Below are 23,640 nucleotides of genomic sequence, written 5' to 3' on the forward strand. Positions count from 1 at the left end.
CATTCTAGACTTACCCAGGAAATACTTCTGTACTTGTTCATACCACTATGTAGTCTTTGTCATTGCCAAATTTACAGCATTTTCTGTAAACAAACCCAGGTGACATGGATATTGACATCCATAATTGAGGAAAGGAGGAAAATGGCCTAAACTTGCAGTCACTGAAGTAATGACAAAAATGACAAAATTCTTAATTTTGGCTGAAAGTAGGGCTGGGAAAAAGGGTTGATTTTTCAGAGCTTATCTTGAACAGGCAGTACTTGGAGTGCACCAAGTGCACTGTTGTGATACTGCTCGGTTGTCTTAACATAATCAGCATACATATCAAATCAAATCCCTTGATAGTAGTGTCTCTTTTTTTTTTTTTTTCCTTAGTACATTTGTTTTTAAATGACAAAGATTTTAGAAAGTAAACGAAGAACATGTAAACACAAACAGAAAATAGTTACCTTTGCCAAGTTACTTTATTTATATTACGTCTACAGATGAAACTAGGTGCCAGAAAGGAGACACTGCATCAGACATTATTACTTATACTCTAGCTGCCAAGGAAAAGTTTTGTCAGTAGCCTTTAGTAATATTTGGACCAAAAATACATGGATGTGCAGCTTTCAGCATTTTGTACGATGTAGAGTGCAGCTTCTCTCACAGATCCTCTGTTTCTGGAACAGTGTTGGAATCCGCTGGCTGAATGAAGACTACAGGAATATTCTCGGACGTCCATCCTTTAGGAGTCCTATTGAAGGATCTTCTGGTAGCAAGAGGGTTTGCAAGGATCATGAATCTGGGGTCGTTTAGCATCAGTAGATTAAAATCTGGTACTTTGAATTTAACCAGCTTTGATGCTCTCTCAAAACCACCAAATGGAGTGGCAACTCTGTAGATATTAGAGAAATAAAAGTAGAATGTGATTTTAAAAATACCTGTTTGTGGTTTTTTTTTCCTCCCAGGAGCTGAAAATAACAGAAGCTACTTTAATTATAGTTTTGGTACAGTTTATTGGTTACTTTTTCAAACTTTTGGGAAAAGTATTCTGATTGTTTTTCTGGCAAATTCTCTTTTAAGATCCTATTTATTTTCCCTTAGATAAAGCCTTCAGCCTTCTTCAAAATTCAAATGAACGGAAAAGCCAAGGGAAAAAGATGTTGCAAGAAAACCTTGTCATTGGTGAGTCACAGTTACTAAACTCACTTTGTTGGTGATGAGTTGATAAGTCTGAAAACATGGTTCAACACATTCTCTCTATCAGGTAATTAGTTTAGGAAGTTCTCACCCCATTTTTTTCCTATCCCCAGTTGCTTGTTCCTCTCACTACACAATATTTCAGCACCATATTGTTGTACCAGTTAGAATGTATGTGGGTTGTGCTATAAACTTGGATCACTTACGTGATCTGGGTTAAACAAAGACCCTTCAAAACAAAGGAGCATTTTAAAATCCAAATTATTTCAGCAATCTGGTTTATATCATTACACTTGAACAATTGTAGCAATACAAGTGAGGAGGCAGTAAAGCATAATGTGAAGCAGAAAGGAGCAGCCAAAGACAACAGGCTCTGGAAAGGAGGGGAATGGGTGAGGACTTCTTATGCTAGCTTTGTTTCTGAAGAAAATGTTTATGTAACTGAACCTGAAACACTGGCAGAAATTGGCCCTTAGTCTTCAGCCAGTATTTTTCATGTTATTTAAATGTAAATGTTCCTTCAGATGATAAGCCTGAAAATCTAAAAGATAAGAAATACTAAGCAGGAACTGACTGTTAAATACATTTGCAAATATTTTAAAACAACAGTATTTCCAAACACCTCCCATGATTCTTCTGTATTTGCAGATTTCTAGGCTGAAAAAAAACCCTTGAGTTTTTTTCTGTCACTTTTTCCAGATTCCTTTGTAGAAGCAAATGTGACCAAACAGACTATTTTATGTGCTCTGCATTTTGATTAACTGCATAACTGTGCTGGGATATATTCTGGTCAGTTAAAGAGTGTCAGATTTTTAAGCTACACATGAGCACCTGATTTCTGCAAAGCTAGATACATAGCGGCAGGTGAAAATTAATTTTTGTTGAAATGGAATTTAACCAGCCTTGCTAGTTTTGTGTGTTTAATACAAAACAACAGATCTGCTGGTATGTATTTCCAGTGGCTCCAGGTGTTATAACAGAAGCCAAGAGAAATTAATACCAGCAGGAACTAAAAGATCATTTGAAGATCTGACTAGGATTTTCAGCAATATAACTATAGATAAAACAGAACCCAGGGAGAATTAAGTACACACATACACACACCCACAAAATTAATTGAGAAAAATGAATCTGTGACCTAAACGAAATGGTAGTGTTGTGTCATTACACAGATAATTCACTGAAATTCAGTGCAAGCAGCATTTGTTGGAGAGGATGGTGTTAACTCCAAAGGATCCATCTTGTAAAATATAAAAACCCATGGAAGTTCTGTGTATGCAGAGAGGAGAGTGCTGCTTTGGATTAAGCTCTAAAACTGTTTTTCAAGTTAAGAAAAGACAAGATTTTGCAGCAACAGCCAGTCCGCACATTAAACTCTCTGGAGGTCAAAGGAAATTCTTTATACAAAGTGCCTGTGGTATCAAGCTTTTCTTGTGAAACTGTCTTCTAGGTCACAATGTCAAATTGGATACTGTATGATACTGATTAAACATAATTGCTAGATAATTGTTGCAGAGTGAATGTAGTGATCTACATCTTTCAGGATAATAAAGATTGTTTTAATTGCTGTTCTAATTAAGATATACATTCTCACATTGTTGTAATATTTAATTCTCATCAATATCTAATTTAAAGGGATAGTCAATATGAACATAATAGCTGTATAAAATGCAAAATTAGTCTGAAGTGTAGAACTTCCTCTTTGCAGTATTTTTGGGTTTTAAATACAGCATATTTGTGTAGGTAACAGAAACCCGAGGGCATTTTATGGAGATACAGATATCTTCTCTGGGGAAATAAACCACATGTAGTTCCTATACAGTCTGGCCTCAGAGGATTATGCATTCCTGCATGCGAGGCAGAATCACATGATGATCGACATAAAGGAGAGTACAGTAATTGGCTAATAGATGTTAATTTTCCTTTACAGCAGCAGTACAGTTTTGTGAGCAATAGCTTGCCTGACAACATGGTGTTGCAATGACCTGTGTTGTGTGCACATCACTGTATCACTTGAGGTCTGATTCATTGTATAGAAGCCTAAAACTCATGTGTAAAAAATTCCAGTAGTCACTGCTCTTAATAAGGGTGGAATTGCTGGTTCAGAGCTGTAGGAGGTGGCATCAGGAAGTGTAAGAAATTGTTTAATATTCACTTTGCATATTCCTAAAAAGTAGCTGCATGATTTAACAATATCAGTCACACCCACGTTTATTTTTAGCTATTGTTTTAGCAAGGCTAATTTTTTTTTTTTCTCCTACAGTCTTATTGAACATTATATTGTCTCAACATAGGAGACTGCCTGTAGTAGATTATTTGGGAAAGTCTGAAGAAATGTTTTGACTGTATTGGATTAGCAGCTTCAATTATGTAATTATAAAAAATGTGAATTTCAGATTTTAAAATGGCACTGTCATTCTTAGAACATTCTGCTTTTTGCTTATTCTGTGCAAAAAGGGGACACAGGAGCAAAGAACCTGAACCTGCAAAATGCCCAGAGCTTCATGGTGGCTTAGTGTAAGAGCTAATGCCAGTTTCACAGAGATATTTAGGTGCTAAGAAACTGGCTAAACACCCGGCTTCCACTAATCTCACATGACTTCAAGTTAGCACCCAAAATTCTTTTGAGGCTCTGGATCTCAGCATTTTTACAGTGGAGTTCAGAATGAATTAATCAATAAAAACAGAGCCCAGTCCAGATGGACTGGATTCCTGTAGTGGTTTTGAAACAGTAGTCTTTGGGAATTGAGAAAGCTGAGCAAGAATTTATCCGGTAGGAGAGGCAGAACTAGTCAGACTTGCTTGTCTTATGTGAGTAAGACGTAGTGCTTTATATGTTACTCATAATCTTACCTTTGACATTTTATCCAGCTCCAAGAAAGCAGATAGGATAAAGGTACTGGTTTAACTAACATTACAAACTCCTCAACAAATACAGATTCACACTGACTTTCCCACAGATGATTACTAAGTGCTTCCATACTGGTAGAAGAGGCAAGAAAAATTTTCACCAGTAAATAGTTCTTCAATCCTAATAAGAATTAATTTCCATGAGAAATCAGATGGCATGGCTCTGTTCTGCAACACTTCTCTGCTGACACAGATTCATTTTCATCCAGGAGGAGGAAAGATAGCTTGGTCTAAACAATCTATTCAGGGATCCTCAGAACCCAATTTCTCTGACCATGCACTCTGTCTAGTGCTGTGTGGTGTTAAACCATTCCTGGCTGTCTCACAGAAAGCCATGCCTTAGAAGGCAAATGTGCTTGACATTTGCTGCCACCACTTCTTCCTTCATTGGTCTGCCAGTGTTGCAAGATCCCTGCAGCATAAAATGCGTACGAGACCCCATGTAATACCTCTATGAATTCTTTGTTGTGATTCTGCTACATATAAAAATTGCACTGCTACAGGATCCAGAGTTGCCTCTTCATTGCTGGCAGCGGAAATAAAAATCTGAATGCTGTTTAGTACTGAATATATTTTTAAGTCATGGATGTGTGCGTCTGTTCCAACACATCAGATGTCCCTAGCTGCTAAAGTTGTGGTGCTTTCACAGTTTGTTGTGTAATAAAGAAAGCTGAAAGGAACCTGAATTATGGCCTGTAAAATCTGAGTGTCATTTTAAGAGACATCACTGAACGAACTGGGAAGAATCTCAGTCCCGTTTCCTTTGGGAGTCCTATGCATCACACTCACTGTTAACCACACCCCACCTGACTAATGATGACTGTACCAGTGTTTTACAGGAAAACATAATGGCACTTTATTGAGTAATGAAGCATGATAGAAAGCCTTGATTGATACCCTCACTGATAACAAAATGGTGCCGTTATATCATACTCTAATTGTTTAATACAGTATAATTTGCTCTCTGTCCAAGACTGCAATTAAAGAGGTCAAGGGTGCTGTAACCTAGATACACAGAATGACTCAGTAGGATCTGGACACAGAAGTCCAAAAAGGTATCTCACTTTACGCACAAAGCCCATAGGTTGCTAAGTTCCTGAGATGCCTAGTGTTTTCCTTATACAAACACTCAGATCTGCCTTTATCTTAGCTATACTGTCAGCTGCACCTATATTACACCAAAGCTCAGCTATGATTCTCTAATTAATAACATTGTGCCTAAGCACATATAATATGCTGTTGTGGCAAACTTTGAGCAAAATTGCACATCAAGGCACTTTCACTCAAAATCCGTGGCTGTTAGTGTTGAATCTTTGTGTCAAATAATGTGTCTGTGACCAGAGATGTTCTCCAAGAGATTTGTATTCCCTTCAGTCTGAGGGCATCCCTTTGCAAGAGTGAGCCTCACTGCTCACATACAGTACTCCAGCAAAAATGCTACCCAGAAATAAAAAAATCACTTGGATTAGACAGAGTATGACTCTTAGCCTAGACATCAGGCCACACAGCTAGTAGCAGAGAAGTGTAGGTCCTGTTTTCTTCTCCTAAATCTATTTAGTTTACTGTAAGCGGTAGTTAAAGAAAGTGCGTTGAAATATCTGGGAACTCAGGTGTAGGCTCAGGTTTCTCTTTCCCCAAGTAAGTTTCTTAATTGTTCAGCTAGAGAAAGATGCTTACTCCCTCTAGTCCAAAGAAGTTTATAATTTTCTGTAAAATGGCACAGATCTTAATAAGGGAAGAGTATTCCGACATCTTCCATGGAAGAGCCAGAAACCAAGTTATCACACCTCTCCTCAGGGTTTGACATTCTAGAAGAAATAAATCCAGGCTGGCCACATTGTAGGAAAATGCTCTTTTCAAAGAAGTTAACCTTATTGTCTATACAAATTTTAAAAGACTACATGTGACCCATGATCTGTTTTTGGAAAGGAAGACCTTAATGTAGTCCTGACCTCAAGACAGGCAGAGAGAATTAGGTGCTGATGCCCTTCGCAAAGAGAAATTTCAATCACATTTAGCCTTCTCTCTAATGTTTTATGTTGTTTAGCTTGGCATGCAGTGTGCTGTCTGTTTTGAAGCCCATAATCAGACACCCCACTCTCCTGTGCATTTTTTAGAAGTGTAGACACTTAAGTTATGGCTATTAAATCCTCTACAAGAGGATAGTATCTTGAATTTCAATTCTGCAAATTCTCAATTACTTTTTTGGATGTACTCCTTTCTAGAAAACATAAATCTGAGTGTACTCTATGTTACAACTTTCCTAGGTCCACCAGGCATCCTTTTACTTTCTTCTGGATGTGGATTTTTTCTTGAGAAGGAATGTTGTGGTGGATTATATTTGTAGGCCTTGCGTTTTGAATTCACAAATTTCACAGTCTGGATCTGGATTTATGGTAGTTACAAGGGAGACTATTGACTGTTCCTTTATATGAATGCATGTATGTTCAAGAAATTCTGACAGTGGTGAGCCAATAGTTCTTCCATGTCATATGCAGAGAAAAACCCCATAGAAAGAAATCCGAACAGTCAGTGTTGTAGAGGACAACTAACAAAATACGGGACCACAGAGCAGCTAAAAGTCCACAAAGCAGCCATCAGATACCATCTCAAGACACATATCCCTACTAATGAGTCCTCTGTGCTCTGTCTGATCCTGTCTTTCACAATAACAACTCACATGCTGGACTCAGAATCTCTTTTGTGAGAGGGAGAACTGATTCTGTCTCTATTCAATGTATATGTATCTTTGGCATTTTTTTGTTGGTTTGTTGTTGGATTTTCTTTTTAAGTTGCAATAACCATAGTACATAAACTGTGCTGTTACTGTTCCAGTGTTAGCAGCTGTGACATATCTCTCTGACTTGGATTTGCTATTTTGTCTGCTGAGATGAGTGTGCCACACAGACTTAATTATTAACATGGCGATGTATATTGCTGTTAGGAAATCAGAATTAGCGTAGTGTCTGCAGTGCCAGTTTTGATGCTGAATTGTGTAATTTTTAAGTCCTTGCACTCATAGTTGAGGCCCACCTCGACAGCAGGAACACAAGTGATGTTTGTTGTATTTTTCTCTAAGTTTATATTGCCATGAGCATGTTCTTTTTCAGTAGACTGCTATCTGGCATTTTGGGGAAGGGTTTTGGTTTGGGTCAACTTTCTGGAACTCAGCAGGGGTTATTTAGACAAAAACTGTCCATAATGTCAATAAATAAAGATAATGTGAATGGTATGAATGAAAGCAAAAGAGGGAAGTAAGAATGTGGTTTAAAACTTTCAAAATAGTTTAACCAATATTGTCCATATATCTAAAAGTTCTACTGAAAGCCTTAGTATACTAATTACTGTGTAAATAATGTCACTCTCAGATCCCATTCCACTTTAACTGTTTTTTAAGTCTGCTTGTAATGTTTTATCTGTTAATTTGTTCTCAAAGGCTGTTGAAGATACAAAAAATGTTAAATGCAATAAAATATGCAGTCTTCTAACTATTTGGTGTGAGGGATTGTTTGAGGAATAAAATTTCATTGTAAGAAAGAGTGGTTTGCATTATACAGCTTACAAGCAAAGTTTTGACTGAGAGTTTCCCTGGTAGATTTTACAATCTTGTACCTACTGAAGTCAACAGCAGAAATACTGAAACGAGCTTGAAGCATTGCTGTATCCCATATTTCCCATTTACTGAGTACACTGGATTCTGGTTCTTTCTTTCTTTCAATATTTTCAACAATTCATCCTATATTCTTTGTTCTAGAGTTTAATTTTGGGTCCATACTTTAGAGAGACACTAGTTTCCTCCTTAATGCTATGGTTTGCAGCTTTTATCTGTGTGCATATTCATGCTTATGTATATACTTGCAAACACAGGTGGTACGTTTTTTACAGCTGATGGAAATGTTTCATTTCCTAGTAATTTTTTTCTGCATTGTAAAATTCATTGTCCATTCAGAATTACCTGTTAAAGCTCCTGTAGTCAGGCAGTTCTGGCTTTGCTTCAGGTTTAAAAAGTTTAGGATATAAAGCTTCCAGCAGCTCTGGATCATCCCTAATGGCTTCTATCCAGGGAGACTGATAATACTTTGGCACAGAAGTAGTGTTGAACTTTTCAGGAGGAATTTCTTTCAATGGTCCAGAATATCCTGCAAGGTGATCAAGGCAAAACCATAATAATAATACTACTTCGTGCTTTCTGCTTCCTTACCACCATCCTACGTAACTAGGAAGTAACATACCATCATTTCATGATTAGGTAAAATGAACAATGAGATCAAGTCACCTGGCCAAAGCTACACAGAAAGAGAAAGCTGTCAGGGGAAAATTGTAGCCTTTTAGATAACTGCTCCAAAGTATTCTATTCTTTTTTGTGGCTAAGTTTATTTTAGTTTTATATAAATGTGTTTCTATCATTATAATAATTTGTTTGAAAACAGACTAGACTCTATCTACACAGTATTCGTCTGAAATAACAAAAATAGTTTAAAAAACAGCTTTGAGGTTAAAACTAAGGTAATATTTTCCAAAACTATTAAAAGGAGTTAGGATCACAGCTATTATAGTGGAGTTTTTGTCTTTGCCTCTGCCTTAAATGCTTTAAAATGTCCTACCTACTTGGTTCTCTGGTCCTTTTCATCATAAAAAAGTGAAGAATCAGTTGTTTTCTTGCATAATCATCTGAGGATCAGGCTCTGATCAGAATTTTACTAAATAAATTCCATATTCAGTGCGACTTCTTCTAAAGCTAAGTACTATATGGCAGGAATAAGTAGAGGGGGCAGGGAGAAGCCAGATCTTAATGTACAATTTGAAGAACTCAAACCAGCAAGTGATTATCCAATTATATGTTATACTATTTATTTGAAAAACAAGGGAAATCTACCCTTTTACCCTCTCACTATATCTAGCTCTTTAATGCTATTTCCTTCTATAAGCTTAAAAAAAATCCCTTTGATTTAATATCTGCTCCTTTTGCCACATCTTTTTTGCCTAATGAAAGGCTTGAAGATTTCTATCATGTCTTAGCAATGGAAATTACCTCTGTTTGCATTGTATTTGACCAATGGATGCACAGAGTCTTAGCAGTCACAAACAGAGTAGCATTGACCTAGTTTACATAGGCTGGAAAAGGTCTGCACAAAACATGCATTGAGTAATTCTGAACAAAGAGTGAATTTGTAAAAACCACAGTCTGCTCATGGATAATTCATAAACAGGAAGAAGGGCTATATCACTGAATAAATTAATTAAAACAAATTAGCCTTCTCTAGTCTTTAAAGAATTCAAAATAAGGCCTTCCTGTAGCTCACTGCTTTAAATAAAGATAACAGTGCCCTCACAGTTACAAACTTTAAAAAGAACAGTTTATGCCAGAGGCAAATTTCTTTTTGAGTTACTCTGTAAAGGTTTCTAGCAAATCTTACAGTGACTTCAGATTTACATTTATGGGTAATTAAACTGCAATGGATAACCTTCAGACTGTGGAGCAGTATGTTGCATATTAGAAACAAAGGTTTGGCAAAGAAAAATCGCTATATTAATCTTGTTCTAAATCTGAGTATCTGTTTCTTCAGTGTTTGCAGGACCAGTAAATATGGGAGCAGTCTCTCTTGATATTAATGTATATTTTCAGTTTAGGGAGAAGTAATACAAAAGGCATATCAAATCTTTAAAAATGGATAGAAGCAACTGAAGATCACCACTTTACATTTCTCTGGGAGATTCTGATTAGTTATCTGACTCAAATTTATCAATTTCCACTAGTAAATCCATTAAGAAATTCTTGTTGAAGGTACTGTTTTATAAAGAGGTCCTTCCTCTGCTGTGAAACAAGAGCTAAAGATATTTAGTGTCTCTAAACTCATGTATTACCTGGGGCAATGTTGTCAGGATGTGGTGGGCTCCGGGGATCTGGTGTATTAGGAGGTGTCAATGGGGCATGCTGGGAAATTCCTTCCACACTGAGGCCGTCCATTTTAACACTCTGTATGGGCTCTCCACGCTGCATCCAAATAGAAATAAATATCATTGACAGCACAGGCAAAAAAAGCCTCAGTGCTTCTCTGTTGAGGCTTGGAGTGATACTCTAGTTTACAGCCCAGATATGAGACCCAGGGTATACTGTCTGAAGGCATACTGTCCTGCGGTTGGGTGCACTGTGTGCTAGATAGCACTCCCAAGGATTTTCTGATTGTTAGCCAGGAGATGAAACAGTTTCCCAACTCTCTTACATTGGCTATGTAATCAAACATGAATAATTTTTCAGTGTTAAGAATGATAGCCCAGCACAATTTAAAATGTGTTTATTGCAGGTGTGTGAATGCTTTATTGAAAGGATTGGAGATGATGTGAGCTAGGTCAGCAAGACTCCTAAAGCCTTAAAACCATCCAGCTGAGTTGTCTGACCTTTTCCTAAGTTTGGGATATTTAAATATTGTTATGCAGCCTACGAAGAGAGTTCATCCTGTCTGCTGCTTACACCAATTGCTACAAAATCGACCCTGTGCATGTAGGCTGTGTGGTTCACAAGAGTAGATCTGGTCACTTTGACACAGGGGCCCATAAAATGTGTCAGCTGGACCACTAGACACCAGAAGCTGTTACGTGACAGACAGAGCACCCTTGCTACCCAAAGAACCTAGAAATCTGGCAAATTTGAGCCATTTGAATTTCAAAGCACTGCTTCTTTGAAGCATCTCTTCCCATGTCAGTTGAAAATTCACTGCATTTACTGAATTGCTTTTGTTTGGGATTTTCTTTTATTTTATTTGTAATAGAAATAACTTCAGTACAGGTCACTTTCTGGAGATTCATGATATGTTGTTATTTTGCACCCTCCTATTGGGTCATCGGTTCTAAGGAAATATTCAAAGGCTTAATCATTGTTGCATAAATATAGAATTAGAGTCTCATAAGAAGTCAGTATCTTATTTTAGCTATGACACATAGGCAAAAAGCAATTTAAATATAGACTGTTTCAGAGTAAGAGTTTCTTAAAGGAGGAAAGCAAACAAATAATACTTGTTTAAAATCGAAACAAAAAAAGATCAAGGCAAAATGTTTTCTAGCCATCCTGAAGTATGTTAGAAAGATTAATTCTGGCAGGCAGAATCATAAAGGTGACGAAGACAACACCAGTGGTGGCTCAATGTGGGGGAACGGAAACCAGAGGAACCATTTTTTCATGCATCAGACTGTTGTACTGCCTGTACTGCATGTGTAAGCTATGTGTTTTTGTGAGAACAAGTGGTCTAGAGGGGAACTGATCCATCAGACTTTGTAGCAAAAGTGTGGAATGGGATACAGAAATTCTGATGACATTGATGGCATTGTGCTCAGAATTTTTCTGTGTAGCTTCTGATACTCAGAAGAGAGAGAATTTGGGGCCACAGTATTCACAGATGGGCTTCTAAATAATAGTGTTGTAATAAAAATTTTGGGTTTTCAGTAGAGTTATTTAGAGTTTGTATATGGAGTTTCTTTTGTGCAGATTTATTTTTTAAAGGCGGCGTATTTATCAAAACTAAGCATGATCCCATTTGATCCCCATGTAATTTAATTTGTTGAGTGAGTAACCAAATAACTCTGAAATATCTGCACCATAAATAAAAAGAAATGTAAAAATTTTTATTCTATGACATGGGATATTAAGACATACTTTTCTTCATGAGTAAAGTTAATTTTTTTGTATGAGAACTATGAAGGCCGCAGAATTGCAAGTGACCTTTTCAGTCAACAAAGCATAGAGAATTCCTTCTTCAAGAAGGAAATAAAAATAGTTTAGAGATTTCAGCTGTCATAAATACTGAATTCTGTTCCAATAATCGCCTCTCTGACTGCTGTGAGATCCCTCAGCACCTTGGTTAGCATGGACAACGGTAAATTGCCAATGTGTCCTTTATTGTCTGCTGCCAAAGCCTCATTATGAGATGTAACTAGACAAAAAGTTTCCATAGAATCAACAAGTTGCATTCATTTTCTTGTTTTTTATTAATTTGCAAGTGTGTGTGTATTTTCTTTAGTCATAATATGAGTAAACCCTTAGGTGCTTTGCTGTTCTGATTAATAAATTAATTGTTTCCTATTTGTACTGATTAAAACTTTAGATTTTATCACAATACATTACCTCTAGTTACCTTTTTTCTTATCCCAAGTGAAGATTAAAGAAGAATTGAGTCTGTATGGATCCTGTAGGAGTTGGATGCTAACAAAATGATAGCACCACCTGTGCAATGATTAGTTGTAAAAGCTTCAGGGAAAGAGAATTGCTGTTCTACAAGAAATATTTCCTACATTAATTAATAATAATTAACTTTTGTAGCACATTTTTCTTTTCATCTTCAAAGCAGCTTAAAAATACTGGAACAAATTCTCCTTTAGTCACGTACCTTTGTATCTGAAATCAGCGGGGATGCGTACGTGTAACTGAGGAGCAGAATTTACTACAATACTGGAATTAGAGTGACTGCTTGTGTGCTGTATTAGGCTGGACATAGAGTATTCACGTTCAAATAATTAAACCTTGCAGCACATTGGAGAGTTGGTAAAGTTTATGAATGTTGTCCCTGTTTTCGAAGGTTAAGCAAAAGGTTTAAGTATTTTGCAAAGGCCACAGATGAGACAAACACTGGGTGCATTTATTTCCTGCCATGAGGATTCTCAGGGTATCAATAATGCTTTAACCCAATTCCTGAAGGACTAGTTCAAAGAATAATTGTCTTTCAGTGACAAGCTCCATCCTTCTTCTCCCTGTTGAGACAGGCAGGCCAGAAGTGTATAAGTGCCAGTTGTGAGTCATTTGGCTGCCTGGGAACTACATTGAGACCAGCAACCTGTTTTAATAAAAATACTTACTGGTTGCATGAAACAGGCTGTTATTTCTTCCAATGTTTTGAATATCATTGACTAGTTAATTTTCACATTTACTATAGTTAACAACAAGCCAATTGTTACATAATAAGAACTCTAATCACTGTTAACCTGAATCAGATTTGAATGAGAATGATTTGAATCTGATGTCCTTAAGTATTAAGACTTTCAGATTTTTTCTTTGTCTATAGGAGTTCAATAAAATACAAATGGCTTACTTCATGTTAGCCTCATTCTAGTACAGGATTTTCCTTTTGTTCTTCCTGAAACTACAAACAAGTCATGCACAATGTGTATCATGAGCATCAAAGGAACCCAAGCTAGTTTCACTGTGTTTCATGAATAAGTTATTACAAAATACTCACATTTCTTGGCTTGTTTGCTACATAATGATAATTTTCATATGTGTATTTGTCAGATCTCCGCTGACGTCTCTTGAAGAGTCTTGCACCTCTGTTGCTGAGTGTCGACAGCTCCTCTACCATGATATCTCTGGGGGTGCTGACCTTTTTTCCGAGGTTTAAGCTGGGTGAGACTGCAATACAATGGATAAATACATACCTCTGTTTTTCTTAAATGTCTAATATAGCATACTCTGCACCTGAAATCCAGCAACATATTAACGCACACTTATCTAACACACAGCATATCTTCATATGGTGTTAGTGAAATTAATCATTCTTCCGAAATTTTGGAGCAGAGTATTGAACACCACAGACCTGTTTTTTTCGACAGTGCTAAGTACCTCAAGCTCCAAATTTACTTCAGTTGAATGACATTCAGCTGTTATCAAAATCAGGTCTATGAAGTCCCTGCACACTATCTGAATAGCAGACTAGTAAAAAATGGCTTCTGCTGAAACCAGGAACAAAGTTCCATCTGACCCCAGGGTTCCCACATCAAACCTTCAGTTAAATTTCTGTGTCCTGCATTGGATAGATGAGCAGGCAACCCCTTTTAAACATAACTACCAGCTTCTCAATGCTTATAAACATTTTCTTTTCAATTATTCTTTAATATCCTGCTTGCTTTTGAAATCTGGGGCGTGTTTTGTAATTTTAAGAAAAGTTTGCATTAGAGAGTCTCAGTTGAGAAGTATTTTTAAACTATTAAAGAAGCTTTCAAAATAAAGCTCAAGGTGTTGAAAATGAGAGCCCTAACAAAGAATTACAACATACTTCAAGGAACTGGTATGTTTAGAACATTAGAACATTTTCTTTTGAATTCTGAGAGGGAACTAAATTACTAGATGCAACATTCTTTATTCACCACCTGGGAGAAGTTCCTTCTTTGTCTTTAGTGACCTCCTGGGGGATTTGGAAATGAAATGCTTAAGCAGGGTCAGGGGAGATCAATTGGGACCGTAAATGGAGATATCTGAATATCAGAAATTTTGCTGGTCATCTTCATGGTAATATTCTGGAAACTGGGATGGTGGTGGCAATGAGCAAGCTGTTGCTTAATGGCTGAACTCCCTCACTAGACATCCTCAATCTATAGATAAAGTTTAAACCTTAGAATACAGTCACTTCAGCACTGAACAAACTATTTTCTACTAATTTGTTTATGCTTAGAAGGTTGTAGATTTTAACAAATGTAACATAATTGGATCATATCATTAAAAACAGAACTTTAAAGATAATGATTCCTATTACCACTTTAATATTTATCATTTTACTGAAATTCTTCTCAGTTCATAAACTTCAGAAAGAAAATAGGAAGATGCAGTGTGCTTTGAGGATTATATGAATGGTCTAGAATGCTTCGTTGATCTACTTATTCAGTCACATTCTGTTATTTAATAAGACATTCTACATGTATTCTTATGGTCTACAGGATTTAAAATTCTGAACTTTGACATATATTTTCATGCATTTAAAAAAATGAAAGCAAATTATATGTAAAACACTGTATCATGCTTCCAGAGTAAGCACACAAGGAAGCCCAGTTTAAAATTAAGGTTACAAATTAATTAACTGCAGAAGGTACCTAATGTCAAAGTTAATATTGCATATGCAGAATTTCATTTTGAGTAAATGGCATGTTCAACATGGCATATGTCTTCTAGTAACTGTATATTGGAAATACAATGTGATTTGCTGACATTTAGGAAAAGTCAATTGATGCAGGTATGTTAAATATTTAGCTGAAGCTGTATAGAAAAGAGTTTTCCATGTAATAAATAAAACAAGTGTGTGGGCCCTGGAGTGCATCACTGTTTACCACTTCTGTTCATACAGATTTTAACTGAATGTTTGCAATAGATTTAACTGGAGCAAGAGCAAGCTAACTGTATGGTGAGCCACACACTTCTGCTTTAAAAATAATATGTGAATAGAATCCTAACAATCTCCTGTCATTGAAGAGGTAACTACAAAACAGGGAGTTCTTAACATGGAAGAAAATGACAGCTTGCCCAATGTAGCTGTATCAGTGACAGATAGTGGTGGTTTTTTGGCTCTCTGGTTAAGTGCACTGGTTACTGGCCTGTGGCCTGAAATTTAGACTCACAGGTCATATTTTGGTTTTATCATTTCTCAAGATTACTACAGGGGTATGGACTGTTGGATGGTTTTATATTAGTAAGGAGTAAGAAATTTGCCCCTCCAGTCAGCAACATTTTCATGTAGAAAAATCTTTCTTCTTTGTAAAGAGGGTGGGTAGTATGTACCTCCTCAGAGCCGGGGGTGCCAAGGTGATTGCAGATCTCTGTCCAGACCACTTAGTATTCTTCTGGGACATGCTGGATATTATCTATTTTAGGCCTTGCTGTTCCCTTACATACGTACTGTTCTTGTTAATGTTAACTGAAGGCTCCAAGGTACTTTGTACCCCACAGTTGTGTACCATTGTGTATCCAGGCAGCGTCCCAAAAACATAAGTGTGAAGTTCATTTGAATCCCTCGCCAACTAAAATCTAATCATCTGTCTAGGTTTATGATGTGTCTAGGGATTGTGTCAGCGTCAGTGCAGAAAAGGTGATGAAAAATGAGAAAGGGAGGACATTTAGAGGATGATAGATAACATCAATGTCATAAATGGACATTTTAAATTAATACTGAAGTTTAATTCATAGTTTAATCCTAATCTTAACCTTTTAGCTTCATTTCTTAATTTGTTCCTGCCAAGTCCTTCCTGTCCTGTGCTTAAAATAATAACAGACTGTATTTAAATATGATTTATATAGTTCCTCCTGCATTCACTGCCTAATCCCCCATTAATCCTCCAGTTTACAATCTTCTAAATACTTTAATCTGGATTATAATTTTTAATATGAATATTAGATAGTATGTTTGTTGTAATATCAGAAATAAGATTTTTTTAACTATATCATGAAAGTTAATCTTAAGAACTTCTAAGAGTTCTTAAGAAGTAGTATACTACTTCTTAAGAAGTAGTATAGAACTGGGCATGAGACATAACTGAAGGCTAACCTGATGAATTCCAAGGGTTTCTGTAAACATATGTATTTACACACATTTATCTCTACCAAGTAGCCTTAGAAATGTTATGACAAGTGCAAGTCTGCCAGTGGAAAACCAAGGGACTGGGAGGGCCTCTATATCCACGTGCTGATCTGCTACTACAATCTCTCCTCTGACACCATACGAGGATTTACAGTTAGTGTCTATTCCCGCAGCATTTTATGATGTGTCAAACTTTTCTCAAAAAGTCAAAAGTCAAAGTCATGTCCCACAAGCCAACAGGAGATGTGGGCTTTCAGTCATTACCAGTCTTGGACAGACATTGGTGATTTTTGAGAGAGAGGCTGATTTTGTATCTTACCAATAACTGTTTCTGCTATCTTTTAACAAGGAATTTGAGATTCACTGTTTACCTGAAAGCATTATAATAAAAAAGGGGTGAAATAAAAATGCAGTAGGTGCGCTTTCTGCGTGTCATTCCAAGCAACTGGGCTTGCATTACAGAATCTTCTATTATATTACTGTTACCTCTATTAACAGTGAGACTGGCTGAAACAGTACATTTTATTTTTACATAATTACCAGGTGCAGCACCATCATTACTAATAGCGATGCAAAACCGAGAAAGACAGCAGTTCACCTTCCAGATCTCAGGTTAAACTTGTTGAATTAACAATTAGGGGAAAAATAAAATATCAACAATTAATAGAGCTAAATATAGCCATTTAAAAAACAGATTTCTCCTTGATTTTTTCAAGAATTTTTCAGATTTCGTCCCAGAGAACTAGCATATACTTTGTGTGATTACGGCTTTGGTTATCCTTCTGTTTCGTAACTGTGTTCACTGAGTTTGTACAGTTACAAATTTCAGACTCTTATCATACCCATTTAATGGAATTTAATATTTTTTTAACATTTAAATATCCCAGGCATCCAAAGAAGATGCAGAAGTAGAATGTACACTTAAAGAGTTAATATTGCCTTCAGTGGCCACATATCAGAGCTTATCTCGTAGGATAAGATGTCATATCTATGTGTATGAATCTAAACTTGACAGCAAATCTGATAATACATAAATAATAAAAAGGACAGATTATGTGAGGCAAATGCCAAGCATCAGCACAGATTATCCAATAACACCAATGATTTCAAGGACTGTAGATTTATTAGTATTGCTATGAAGACCAGCAACATTTACCATGTGAAATGCCTGATTCCAAACAAACATGTGAAATACATTTTTTTTTTCCCCTGAAGAGTTTACAGGCTGTTTCAGACACATATAGTACTTGAGTTTATAGCATTAAAAAAAAAAAAAAAAAAGGAATTGTAATGAAATCTGTAAGGGCAGACTGCCTTTCAGACTTAGATGTGTGTTCAGTGGGGATAGGAAAGAGGTATTTGCTTAGGAATAGAAATTGCAGAAAAAAAACTATGGGAATATCAGAAGGACTAGGATCAGACACTGAAACTTGTAACTTCTTTTTCTAAAAATCTTATGTCTCTTGTCCTATTCTTCGTGCAATCACAATGGTCAGTGAGTGAGTACAGAAACCACCCCCAAATTCTTTGGAGCAAAAGCCCACAAGAAAGATTTTCAATACTAGAATTTGATGTTCAGTGTTTTATCCTGTGTGGGTGGTACAATTTCCACGAATTCTAAATATTAATGGAGCTCCCTGGATTTTTAGCGAGGCTTATGGGGTGTTTATCACTTGTAAAAAATTGATCTTTTATGTGGATGGCAAAAAATCTTCATGGGGAGGATTGAAAGGATCTCCAAAAGAATCCAGCACATACCTAATGAAAACCAATCAGATTTGTATTCCCAAGGGAGTTAATTGCTTCTTAAGGTGTCACACTAAAAGCATAATTTTAAGAACCTGTTTTAGAAAAATCAAACTAACTTCTTACAAGTGTCTGCATTTTCATTGGTGCCACAACAGAAAAGTAAAATTTCTTTGTATAAGGTTAATCGATGACTGTACATTAGAGAGAATTGCCAAATGCTAGTAAAACTTGTTAGTTACAAAGATAAAGTTTGAGAGGAAGGAACAGAGATGTAAACCTTTTTTTCAAAATTTTTTATCATTCGTGTAAAAAAGCAGAATGAAACAGAGCAAAAAAAAGAGGATACAGATCAGCATGTTTCTTAGATGATAGCCTTTTAAAATGGAATGAAGTCATGTTATTAACCCCAAATAATATTCTGAAAGGCTATCCTAGCAGAATGTACATCAGCTGTTAGATTACTTCATTCCTCCACAGCAGTTGTTCATCTGAAAATAGCTTTCAAATGAAAAGAGGCAACTACAAAAGGATTAGTTACCATAGGCATGATACTCCCACCAGATTATTTATGGCAAAACACCCAGAGACAAAGCTGTAAGAGAGTTAAACTCAATTAAAAAAATATATTAGGGAGGGCTAGAGGACATTGCATATACAGTAAGCTGGGTTCAACGCTATACCATTTCTGTGTATTTCATCCATAATGGCTGATGCTTGTTGTTTCCTCTCTTTGACCATGGCAGAATGTGATAACATTGTGATTTTCTGACACGATTTTTCCTTGCTGAAAAAAAACAACACATTTTTACATTGTTTAGCCAGCTCGCACAATTCAGCCAACTTTAATTTCTAGTAGCCTGTTTATAATGGCTGAAGAGTGAATTTTGTTATTTCTGATTTAGAAATACTGCACTTTTAGTTATGCAAAATGCACTGGCAGTTCTTGCTTGCAGACAGATGCTAGGACATGTTCTGATGGATAGAAGATTCAAAGGAATGGACTTTGAGTTGGCTACATAAATTCTGTAGCAAAATCAGTGTCAGTTGTCTAGGCCTTCTCACATCTACACATTATATTAAAAGATGTAAATTCATAGCTAATGTTTTAATTACATCTTGGTTCATGATTTCAGAAATGTTACATCTTGACATTTCTTTAATAAAGAATTTGAGGAACTAAATGAGACTCTCTGGCATCTTTAAAGAAAGTGCATTTCTGACTAAGTAAAAAAAAATAAACGTATTTTTAATTGCAGAGTCAAGAGGTTACATACATGTCTTTTATATGACAGTTTGTAGGACAGACAATGTCAAAATATTTCAGGAAACAATATACTTACCCTACTGTTTTGTTGTGCAGAAAAAAAGCGATCTCAACCCTTTAGTTGAAGCTTCAGGAGTTAGTTAGGTATGGGGATGACCTGCCTGGTCCAGGATGGTTTCTACCCTTGTGCTTGGATCTGCATGGTACCTAGTACCGAGACAAACTGGGGGCTGATCCTCTTCAAAGGGATTGGCATCCAGCTGACATCAACTAGTTATATATAGAATCAAACACTCCAGCCACTCATATCTTCCTGGCGAAAGAAGAGAACAGAAAGGATTCAACTGCACCCACAACAAAGACAGTTTATATCCCTTTCAGAGCTTATTGGAAAATTTAATAGAATGCTCCCCTCATACTTGTAGAGATCATCTCCTCATCACCTCTGAGAATAATAATCTCCGTGTTATAACCGGGAAAGAGACATTTAAAAATAAGGTGTTAAATATATGGATAAGCAAGACTATATCAGATGAGAATGGCATGGGCTAATCCTTTAGTGAAAGATGAAACCATGCTTCAATAGTAGCTGATGGCTAAAGTCAGGGGCAGATGGCTGATATACAAAGTCTGTTCTGAAAAAGTAATGATAAATTTTTCAGTAGTATATGTGGTAGGGAGTAATTGTTCAACAAGCACACACCTCACAAACTGTTACTCAAAATCTCTTAATTTTCTTTGTGCATTAGGAACAGAAACCTGCAGTAATTCGAAGCTTAGTAATATTCAGCATTCCAGGATACTGTTGTATCAGTTTATCAAAGAAATTTGTAATATGTAGAGCATGGATATTTCACAACAGCAACCAACTTCGGACAGCAAGTAACAGTGGCAGAAGGAAACGTTCCCCCCTTACTCTCCTGTCTGAGTGCAGCTATCTGAATTAATGGGGCAGTAAAAGCAAGATGAAGTTTTTGTACTTCTGATTCGGATTTGGGTTTATTCTAGAAAGTTTCTTTTTCACATGGAAAAGTATGGTCTTGTTTGGCTTGGAGGTTTGATCAGAAATTTTCTTGAATCCTGATAGGGCAGCAGAAAGGAATTCTGTCTGTAAATGGAATCTGGAGAATAATTAAATACACCAACACCATGTGCATAACCTTTCAAGCAGGAAGCACTATGAGACACAGAAAATGTATGTGCCTGATGCAATGTCCTAAAAGTCTGCCTGTCCAACAAAAGAATTGCATTATTTTTTCCTCAGGCTTTCTATTCCCAGGCTTAGCTTTGCAAAACATTTGTCTGAGTTCCTAGATATCTCTGCCCCAAAACATGTACTTTTTAATCCTCGCTATCAGAATTTACTTGCTGCTGTTACTCACTGGTAATTCTTTTCTAGTTTTTATGCTTGGATCAGCCACTTTTGACAGTACTAGCAAGAATGGTCAAAGTCTTGGTTGAATCTTATCTCTTCAGCTAAAGGCCAAGATTGTTCTCAGTGGTTCGCCTCCAAGATGTCAAGTGGGATTGCAGAAGAGTCTGTCAAGAGTTTATGATACTTAATATTTTAATTAATAACTTCAATGTAGAGAATGTTGATTAAATGCCAACCTAGGAAAATTACAAGTGATATGTAGGGAAGAATTTAAATATTAAATTAACTTGATGAGCAGGAAAAAAAATTAAAAATCAAATACAATTCGGTAAAACAACATCTGAATAAAATTATAAAGTGGGTATTCAACTGATTGACACTGAACTTGTCATTAAACTTGAATTTTTGATCCAGGAGGAAATATCAGGAGGCATCCCAAATGGGATAGTCCTGTGTTTAGTCTATTCCAATTTCCATGAACTAATAATTTGATAAAATAAAAAATACACTAGTAAGCCAAATTGTGCTTTTACACTATCAGAACAGCATGTACAATTCAGCCAACTGTTACTTCTGGATGACTGCAAACTCCTGAGAATGGTCGTATTACCATTCAAAATTACACTGAAAAATTGTTGAAAGAATTCAAAATCAAGAAAATTAAGAAATAAAATGCAACATAGTTGTACATAAGAAGGAAAAATAAATTGCAGAGAAAGAAACTAAGGAATAACTGCCAAAAACAATACGACAGAAAAATTATATTGGATCACAAAATAAATATTAGTCACTAGTACAGTACAAAAAGAGGCAAATATTTTGAGCCTTGTGAACAAAGGAAGATAATCTCAATGTACTGACACTGAGGAACTGGAATATTTTGATCATCTTTAAGAAATATATAAAGATGTCACGAAGTGAATAAAATCCTGGCAACACATGCTAAGGAGTATTACCTGTGAGAAAAGAATTTTGTTTTTTTGGCTTAGCAAAGGCAAGGAGGAGGTGAGTGATAGCGATCTCTTCACATGGGAAATGGGTCTACACTCTAGACTCCAATCTTGTTCACAAAGTCTGGAATAAGAGGTAATCAGTTTATTTTCTATCAGAAGTATAGACAACATATTAAGAACTTACTTTCTTGGAGGACCAGAACATTTGCACCAAGAACGTCTTTGGCAATTTTTAAAAGCAGGTAGCTTAGACATACTGGTACTGCCTCAGAGCATGGGAATGAACTTGATGACTTTAGATTTCATTTTCAGCCTTAATTTTTGTATAATTCATGTGAAAACAGATACCCCCTAAACAGGAGTAATCATTATTTAGCAATCTCACCAGTTAACCTATTAGATTACCATTTTTCTTTTTGCTGGAACTGATACTGGAATTAGCTTCTATTTCTGCAGTTTTATTTCGAGCCCTTAGCAAATCTGGAGTTCCTGTTTGGTCTTTGCAAAGGGAAAGTACTCTCAGATTTCAGTTACACATGTATGTGTGTTAAAGATTTTTCACAAGCTTTCACTTAGGCATCTAGGACCCACTTCTGATTTTGTTTGCAATATTTTAATATCTGAATAATGGAAATACCGTAAGAATACCAGGTGTCACATTTCATGGCCCTGAGGAAAAAATAAGAACACAAACACTGAGATGTTTGAAAGTTTTGTGAATTCAACCTACTTATTTGTGATATTTGTGTAAAAGTCCAAATGGTTATAGCAATATCTGTGGGTCAACAAAGTAGTTCTGATTAGTTTAAGAAAGTTTTTAGTACTTTTGTTTATTTTGAAACAATATTTTATGTGTTGCCACTTACTGCATTATTAAGCTTCAAAAGTCTATTTTATTCCAAAGCAAAAGAAGTGATACCAACTTGCAGATGACACAACCTGAAACTTTACTGACAGATACTTTTATCTGTAAATGTTATAATTTAGAAGTAGAACTTTAAAAAACTTTGTAAATTAGTATCCTAGAATTTAAATACTAGTGTATCAAGATTTTGCCATTAACTGAAATAGAAATAAGTATTATGTCATTGCAGTTGGAATAAAGAAGGTTTAACTGTCATAACTGCAGAAGTAGAACTGATCCTGTTGAATGCTACATTCTTTTATAATGCTCAGAAAAGTTTTGGGGCCCATAAAATATATCAAGTTGCTAAAACATCGTTCATATATATATATATATATATATATATATCTGTCTCTTATACACCTTAAATTCTGAAGTTGAGTTAACCTAAACCTCCCATGTGTTGTAAATTAAACTAAGTCCTGTTATTATAAATTTTCATTAAATGCATCTTGCATTCTGACAGACGCTGTACAGGATTCCCTATTTTCACTTCTGAATTAAAATTCATTTGAATAATATTGTAAAGTTGTCTGGAATATACTTCCCTGCTTATGAAAAGTGTGGAAAAAAAAAATCCATGAATATGTCCAGTTTTAACTTTTGCCTAGAAAAAAAAAATGCAGATGAAGAATGAAGTATTTTAATTTCAATTACATACTGGATTAGTAGTTTCTCTGTAGCTATATTGGACAGACTGTCAAGAGATCAGTAAATTTGAGGTATTGATATAAGGTATTCAATAATGTATAACATATTTGATAGACTTTTCAAAATATCATTACTGTTGTCTTTCTGTTCAGGATCCAAAGATTATCATTGTTTTTCTGGGATCCATAGGAAAACATACAATGATTTTGTATTCTCATTATCCTCAAGCTTTTTTATAGAAAATGGGATGGTTTATTATTATGGGGTTTATGTTTACCACATCACACCTAGTAACAATTTACATAGAATGCCTACAAAAAAAA

General features: G+C 35.8%; 1 protein-coding gene and 1 long non-coding RNA gene across 3 annotated transcripts in view; one reads left to right on the top strand and one right to left on the bottom strand.

Annotated features, from left to right (window-relative positions):
* Nucleotides 1–447: 447 nt before the first annotated feature.
* Nucleotides 448–19,672, bottom strand: MYOZ2 (myozenin 2). Of its 2 annotated transcripts, XM_026848042.1 has the most exons (6): nucleotides 19,511–19,672; nucleotides 18,851–18,954; nucleotides 13,320–13,489; nucleotides 9,958–10,087; nucleotides 8,048–8,231; nucleotides 448–877 (listed from the first exon to the last, which is right to left on the bottom strand). In XM_026848042.1, the coding sequence occupies exons 2-6, from the start codon at nucleotides 18,924–18,926 to the stop codon at nucleotides 646–648; spliced, it is 792 nt and encodes a 263-aa protein (XP_026703843.1). In that variant the 5' UTR covers nucleotides 18,927–18,954; nucleotides 19,511–19,672; the 3' UTR covers nucleotides 448–645. The 2 variants fall into 2 exon arrangements, with proteins under 2 accessions (XP_026703843.1, XP_026703844.1); XM_026848043.1 differs by lacking the exon at nucleotides 18,851–18,954 and having other exon boundaries at nucleotides 19,511–19,652.
* LOC113479764 overlaps nucleotides 914–23,640 on the top strand; it is a 70,055-nt gene continuing 47,328 nt past the window's right edge. Inside the window, exon 1 of the long non-coding RNA XR_003398335.1 lies at nucleotides 914–1,167. This is a non-coding gene — a long non-coding RNA (uncharacterized LOC113479764). The remainder of the gene's footprint in view (nucleotides 1,168–23,640) is intronic.

Source organism: Athene cunicularia, assembly GCF_003259725.1.
Source record: "Athene cunicularia isolate RWA chromosome 4 unlocalized genomic scaffold, athCun1 chr4_part2, whole genome shotgun sequence".
NCBI classification, from domain to species: domain Eukaryota; kingdom Metazoa; phylum Chordata; class Aves; order Strigiformes; family Strigidae; genus Athene; species Athene cunicularia.